At 41.6% G+C, this 7,840-nt stretch overlaps 1 protein-coding gene across 3 annotated transcripts in view; it reads left to right on the forward strand.

Annotated features, from left to right (window-relative positions):
* LOC111812201 (interferon-inducible protein AIM2-like) overlaps window positions 1-7,840 on the forward strand; it is a 64,190-nt gene that overhangs the window by 53,960 nt on the left and 2,390 nt on the right. For all 3 annotated transcript variants that reach the window (XM_023699859.1, XM_023699860.1, XM_023699861.1), the window contains exons 3-4: window positions 5,114-5,349; window positions 6,657-6,848. In XM_023699859.1, coding sequence (XP_023555627.1) covers window positions 5,114-5,349; window positions 6,657-6,818 — 398 coding nt within the window. In that variant the 3' untranslated portion in view covers window positions 6,819-6,848. The remainder of the gene's footprint in view (window positions 1-5,113; window positions 5,350-6,656; window positions 6,849-7,840) is intronic.

Below are 7,840 nucleotides of genomic sequence, written 5' to 3' on the forward strand. Positions count from 1 at the left end.
CAACCTATGAAATTTGCTAATGAAATACCTTCATTAATTCATTTTAAAACATTCATATGTATCTAAACATATGAATTCAATTTTATATTTATTTATTTATCTTTGCAGGTCTTAACTTTTATTTTATTTTTTCCATAATTTTATTGAGAAACAAATAGCAATGAGACAGTTTCAAACCAAATTGGTAGAACAGTTTCAATAATTAACACATTGCATACATTCTTCCTAGTGGTTAATTGCTGTACAAGATGCTTTCATTATAGTTATCATTTCTTTTATTTTACTTCTGCGATTATTTCTGATCTGATTTTCTCTATACTTTTCTTTACTTCAGATGGCATTATTTCAGAGATTTCAGGTGTGTGACTTCTAATTTCTTCTATGTTAGTGTCTCTTGCATTTGTTCTGAGTGGACATGGGACCACTTGAGAGTGCATTTTATTCCTCTTCTTTGTCATTTTGTATAGCACTGTCCTCTGATTTTTGATGTAGAGTGTTGGTTAAGTAATTACCTTAGCACCTACCAGTATTATTCACAGAAGTGATTATGTGGTTAATGCAGTTATAGTTTTATATTTATAGTACTACATTTAACAACACTAATGATGGGTAGTGTGATTTAGCAGTTGACAAACTTTTGTAACTAATGGGTTTGCATTTTAAACAATTAGAAAAGCATTATGACTGTATAGCTAAGCAGATAGTAAATTGGGAATTTGTATTTAAATTAATTCCCCTAAGTTCTGTCTGAGCACATCCCTCGATGTACCTGGAGTCTTCCAGGCAGCGTATCACCCTGGTTACCTGTTGCTCCCTCTCTTGATCGAGAGAGAGAGAGAGAGAGAGAGAGAGAGAGAGAGAGAGAGAGGATGCTCTCATAGATCTTGCTCTAGCAGTGTGTCTCAGCTTATCAGGTCTGGATTTACCAAGTTTGAACTCTTCCAGCTGGGCCTGGCTTGGGTCTGGCTTCTGTGCTCCACTTCTTCCTGCTGCAGCCCATGGGAGTAAACCTGCTGTGCCTCATTGGCAAAATGCTCTGCTCCTGAATTAGCTGACTGGGTCTCGCCCCTCGCATCTCTGCAAGGGGTTTTGCCACGGGGTTCCACACCAAGCCTATCCACTGGAGAAGGTTCTAGCGGGCTGGTGGATGGTTCCACACACATGTTGGGCTTGTCCGCTGGCTGCAGGGAGGTTCTGAAGGTAGTAACCTTAACAGCAAAATTATATCAGGTTTTATAGTATTTGAGTGTGTTTCCACATTGAGTGACGTGGTTTTTCATATGTAATTTCTAGGAAAGCTAAGTGAAACAGTTTAAATGGTGGTATAAGTACACATAAATTTCTCAGAGATATAAACTATTAGTCTGTATTTCAGACCCTAGAGGAAGGCTGAGTAAGGCATGCATTTTATTTTCCTTAGCTAACTGGTTTAAAAAAATGTATGTCTTAAATGTGGCCACAAGGTGGCAGTGACTACACATAATTATTTCTGGTAACCAACTGCTGTGTGCTTTAAGACTTGTAGACTTTGGTGGATGGTACAGTATTAAGGGATACCCGCCCCCCTCCTTCAAGAATTCATTCTTGGGGCCAGTGAGATTGCTGCAGCAGTCTAAAGTGGCTGCTTAGGCAAGAGCAGGAGCAGGAGCAGGGGATAGCTGTTTAATCCCCGTAGCACGTGCCAAACCTGCCGTCAGGGTGGGCTGAGCCTCCCCCCTCCCCCAAGTAATTTTCTTTTTGCCTAAGATAATACTCAATTTCCTTACTACATTCTTTTACTCAATTTTCTCTTCTAATGATCCTGAGATTTTAATTATGCTAGTTAGCTAAAACTGAACTACTTTGGGACTAGGTTGGAACCTCAGTAAACAGCACAAGATAGCAAACCAGGTCTTTATAGCTCTAAAATTTCGTCTGAGGTCATCTTTAAGTCCTTTTAATATGCCAAATTTATTTGGGCCCTATGGTACCTGTATTGTGGTAGGAATCCAGTGCTCGCTTGGCTTTCTTTTGCTTGTCTATTTTATTCTTTGACTATTCCTTCTCCACTGAATGTTGCATGATGTTCTGCTCAGGGTCTTCCCTCATGCAAGGTGGGGGAGATCTGAAAATAATCTTTAATAATGGCAGAGTCGAAAATCAGTACACAGAGAGCCCTATTCAGGAAGAGAGATGACGAAATGTGTGTGTCCCTCAATGTGAAGTGAAGTCTATAAAAGTCCTGGGAATTAAAAAGGCTGTTAAAATTGGAAGGGCTGGGGATGTAGCTCAGTGGTAGATGACTTGCTTGGCAAGGGAGGGGCCCAAGAGAAGTTCAAAATGATGTATCAAACAGCTTAAGAATTTGCTCTTGATTATAAAGAAAATGAGAAAATGAGTGGGAAAATAGGTTGCTCTGGACATTTCTGCGGCAGCTTTCTGTGTGAGATATAAGATGGCTGATGTGATGGGGTAGAGTGATTGATTCCCTTGGGCTCTGTAACTCCGTTTTCTCTCCTACACTTTCAACATAGAAAGGGAACTTTTGTGGCGTGACTCTTGCAAGTTATGAAACTGACTTGCCGTTGGAGGGTTAGTTTCACTTCTAAAATGGTTACCTCCCGTATCATCCCTGGCAGATGGCCTACTGCTTTCTGCAGTGTGAAGTGTAATGAGAGAGAAGTTATTACATAGTAAGAGGTTATGTTACCGTTAGTTCTAATCATGAAATCGCTTTGCTACTTCAGCTGAAACCTGTTCAAGTTCTTTCAGAAACAACACAGAGCGATTATTCTTGCCTTGTTCTGCTTGTCAGTGACTTGAACAATTGAATGTATCTTAATATACGGTCATTTTAAATTTGGGATTAGCATAAAATATAACCTGTTCATAAACCTGGAGGACCCACGCCAGATTATGTACACTTATTGTGGTGGTATTGGTGAGGAGCCAGTATATTCTCTGATCCATCTAATTATTGAATTTCTGACAGGTACCAAGAATTCTTGGGTTCTGATAATAAAACAGGAAGTTAAAATAAATTTAAATTCAGCTGGGTGTAGTGGTACACACCTGTAGTCCCAGCAGTAGAGAGGCTGAGGCAGGAGGGTCCCTGCAAGTTTGAATCCAGTCTGGGCTACAAAGTGAATTTAAGGCCACTCTGAATTTGCATAGTGAGGCCCTATCTTAAAAAAGACAACAACAAAAACACTGAAATAGATAAGTAAATAAATTAAAATTTTACCTGTTCTAGTGGTCATTCAGGAACATATTGTTTAATTTTCACATATTTGTGTATTTTCCAACATTCTTTACTGATTTCTAGTTTTGTGCTATTATGATGGAAAAGACGTACAATCTCTTATATGTAAGACCTGTTTCCTGACCTAACATATTTTCTAATCCAGTGAATTTTCTGTAGGTAATTGCCTATTTTGTTGCTGTTCGATGTGATGTTTTGTATATATGTGTTAGGTCCATTTTCTCCAATATGTAGTTTTAGTTCAATGCCGCTGTATTGATTTTGTCTCTAGATGATTTCTTCATTGTTGAAAATGGGGTATTGCATTCTCTTACTATTACCATACTGCAGGCTCTCTCTTCAGGTCATTTTATAAATAAATAAGTAAATAAACATCAGATCAGTAGGCATGATGCCATATTTTATGTGTACATAAATATGCATGCATTTATCCCAGTGTCTGATGTATATATATTTGCAGCTTTAAGTCTCCTGTAAAGTCTAGGACAGTGACAACAAACCTTTTAGATCGTTTAGTGACACAAACAGCCTGCTGTGATGTGCGGGCTGTAGGTTCACCTCCACAGGTCTAGGCTCTCTGACCCCCTCCCACTTCTGTCAGGTTCTTAATTGGTTTGGGCTGCTGTCTGTGTTCTGAGGTCAAATAAAGGTTCTTCTCAGTGTGCTGAGGTACCTGGCTGGACTCACACACCAGTCAAGTGGGGCTGCTGGCTGGGCTGTTACCCTGCTGGATTGATCATAGTTGCAGGATATGTTCTCCAGATGGATAGCACTGCTGCTTGGAATCAAATTAGGCAGTATCACAGGCTGATTTCTGAGGCTGGAAACAATGGTTGGGATTGCCTGTGGGGCTTTCAGAGGTGCCAGGGCCAAAGGTATCCTACACAGATATGCACAGTCACAGACTTGGCTCCTCTGGTCCGAAGCAGGGTGACATCACTTCTCAGCCACTATGGTTAGGGGAGCAGGTTTTCTCCAGTGCACATATTCCTGGACACAGACTTCACTCTGAACCTGGAGAGGTCTGTGTGGAGCACCATGTCTACGTGAGGTCAGTTGCTCAATTGTGCAGGTTTATGGAGGCTAGATGTACCCATTCAGTGATATTTGTGGAAGTGGGGTTGTTTTGGAGCCCCAGAAAGACTTATGTAGGTTTCTGAATTTGGGGGTGTTTTTAGGCAGGTCCGGATGCTCCTGTCCACACATGTGCATGATGTATGCTTGCTTATCTGTCAGTCTGAGGAAGCCTTCAGTGGAACTCCAGGCTGGGTGGGAAGCTGGCTGGGCATTTAAGCCCAGCTGACTCATTGATTATACTTCCTATAAAACAATGCTGTTGAGAAGCCTTTCAGGTTCAAAGCCTCCATTGGCTAGAAGGTGAAGCCACCAAGATCCACCCTTTGCTTTCTCAGTGACCCAAGTGGGTGAAACCATGCCCATTGTCCTGGTGTTCCTCAAAGGGGAGTCATCAGGGAGCCACTTGAGAAGTATTTCAGAGTGTTGGAATATTCCAGCTCTCTTTTTATTCACTAAAAACCGGGTGATCCTGGGGAGCTCCATGTGGTACTGTGCTGGCTCTGAAGAGGGTCATCATGGTAAAGTGAAACCATCTCTCTTACCTCACTTTACTGGAGCTGTTTAGTTCTGTGGGCCTAGCAGTGCTGTGTCCTCACCCTGAGATATTCACCAGAGTGTTCTTGTCCCTGGTGAGCTGCTGACTGGATTCTGTGCAGGCTCTGGAACTGGGAAGCTTCTATTCTGCCTCCCTGCTAATGTCACTCATCTTACTTTGTTCTTCAAAGATAATGTATAAATTTCTCAGGAACCTTTATTCATCTCCTCTAAGTTAATATGTTTTGCTTTCCCAATCAGTTGATGCTAAATACAAGAAAAAGAAAATGGAAACAAAGACAGTTAAAGATACAAGTCAGAATGAAAAGATTCCTGGTGTTTCTGCAGCCAGCAGACACAATGCCATCAAACAACCAGCTGCATGCAAAGCCACCACCAAGCAACCAACTACATCCAAAGTCACCACCAAGAAACCAGCTGCATCCAAAGTCACCACTAAGCAACGAATTACATCCAAAATCACTCCTCAGAGTGAGGTAGGCAGCAGCCACTGAAGTGGCCTTAATCCTTATCATGGTCCTCTCCGGTAGCAATCTGTCCATCTCTATCTTATGAGCTTCTGTTGGTATCACACTGCATGCATGTAAGGAAAGGTTATAATGGGAAAGGTGTGTTTGAGTGACAGAAAGAGATGTTGGCTCACTGGATAGGTTTAAATGTTCACTGAGTTTTTAATCTCTTTGGTCTGAATATACTAGCACATAGAGGTTGATTTTATCAAAAGAAAGCTCTGAGGAAGTAGCTTGCTGAAAGTAAGTCTTAAGTGCTTTCAAGATTAATAGTTGTGAAGAAGTAAAAGAAGAAGTAGAATTTCTATTCAATGCATTTGCAGCAAAGGCCGCAGCCCATCCCACCGGAAACCAGGGACTGAGAGTGCTTTTGGGTTGTGATGATTTGGGTGGAGAGAAGAAGCTATGCATACGCCAGCATCCACCAAGTCTTTTAGTAACTCTCTGTCATCAGGATAAAATTCATGGCACCTGCAAACAAATCTCACTAGATTTGTTTTGTCTTTCCAGTTCCTTCCATGGTTGGCTGGTTCCAAGATAGAAACAAGATGGCAGGAGGCCTGACAGGAAATAGTGCTCACCACAGCGGCATAAAGTTGAGCAGGGAAGAATCTGGGACAAGAATAGACCCTGCCAGGCCCCACCCCCAGCACATGGACCTTCTAACAGTACATTTGGCTATGAACTTAGCAATGGATAATTCCATTGATGAATAGCACCCCCTGATCCAGGCTCTTTCCACACATAAGAACCTTGGGGGACATTTTTGACCTAAACCATAACTCTGAGGTAAAACAGTTTTAGCTCTGAAAGAAAAGCTTAGAGAACATCTCAGTCTATGAGAATGCTCACCCTAATCCTGAGGGAACAGCTGGCAATGTCTCAGGGTCCCACCACGGAGTTCATTATGTTGCTTCAGTGAGTCTGTTCCAACCCTAGGGTGTCCCTTTCCATTGGCTGTCCTGGCTATGGATCGGGGAGAAGGCCCCACTTCCCCATCAGTAGCTGAGCCTCTGTGCATCATCCTGGCCTCCCCGAGGGATGGGCTTGAGCCTGGAATGATGGGCACAGGAGGCAATAGGATCTCTAGTAAGATATACCTGCTACCTTCTCCTAAAACTGATAAGAGCTTTTAGAACTAAAGTTGTTAGTTTCGAAGCAGGAAGTTTCTCTTATACTTCTTTCTGGGGCAGCTTCCTATACATTTGATGCTTGGTTGATATGGCATTGCTTAATCAGCTTGGCAGAGACTGAGTGTTGACTTTCTTTTACAGAAAATAGAACAAAAGGATCCTATCGCACTTGACCCAAATGGCAACAGAAGGAGGAAGAAAGTATCAGTGCCTGCAAAGCAGAAGACAACAAAATGTAAAGAAGTGAATAAGCGTGGAAGTACATCCTCCCAGGTGCCAAAAAGGGGAAAAAAAAATCTATAGCTGAAATCTGGAGATCAGTGGGGCATTAAGGTAGGAACTGTATGGAGAAAAGGCTAGCTTTCCACGGGGACAGCATTTTGTGGGTTTTTTTTTTTTTTTTATTTTTTTGTCAGAAAGCTGACTAGGTTTCACTGAATAGGGTCTCCTGTAGAAGACCCTGATATTTAGTATACTTGAATCTCACAGAATTGAGGAACCTCCCTTTCAGAAAATACTTATCTTAGATACACAATTAAGAAGTCATTGGGAAGCTGAGGCAGGAGGATTGCAAGTTGGACTCTAGACTGGGCTTTTCTTCTCCAGGGGTATTTTTATTTTACAGAGAAGGGTTCAAGCTGGGCTTTCTGTCTTTCCACAGTGGCTGATCTTTCCCTCCTCCACACCTGTCCTTAATGTTGCTCATGACCTTCCAGTGACATCCAGGAGGTGCCTCCAAGTGGGTGCGTGCAGAGTCTCCACAGCCTGGAGGTTCCCACTAATTCCATAGTCTAATGCTATTCCCAGCTCAGCCTTAGACATGCAATAAAAATACGTGCTAAGTTCTGTTTTATGGAGTATATAATGTCATCTATCTGCCTCAGGTTAGTGATGCTCCCATCTGCTGTTTTAGCATGTGTGTGGTTCATTACTCTTAATACTATAGTCTCAACATGCCTGTATTTTCCTACAAATGGCCCGATTCTATCCTTCTTTTAATTAGAGCAGTACTCCGCTGTGTATAAATACATTTTTTTTATCCCTTCATACCTGATGGTCACGTAGGCTGCTTCCAAGATTTAGCTCTTCTTGGTTGTGCTGCTATAAACATAGCTATGCAACTGTCACTGTGATAGGTTGTCTTCAGCTCATTTGGGAAGATGGCAACAAGGGAATAGTTGTGTTAAACAGAATTTGCTTAGTTTTTATTTTTTTTTTATGTTCAAACCATTGATTATAGAACTATCTTAATACATTAGAATTCTGTTATGGGTAAAACAGTAAGAAACAATAGGAAGACTTTTATTCTTACATCCCTTAAACTC

Source organism: Octodon degus, unplaced genomic scaffold, assembly GCF_000260255.1.
Source record: "Octodon degus isolate 3935 unplaced genomic scaffold, OctDeg1.0 scaffold00116, whole genome shotgun sequence".
In the NCBI taxonomy this organism is placed as follows: domain Eukaryota; kingdom Metazoa; phylum Chordata; class Mammalia; order Rodentia; family Octodontidae; genus Octodon; species Octodon degus.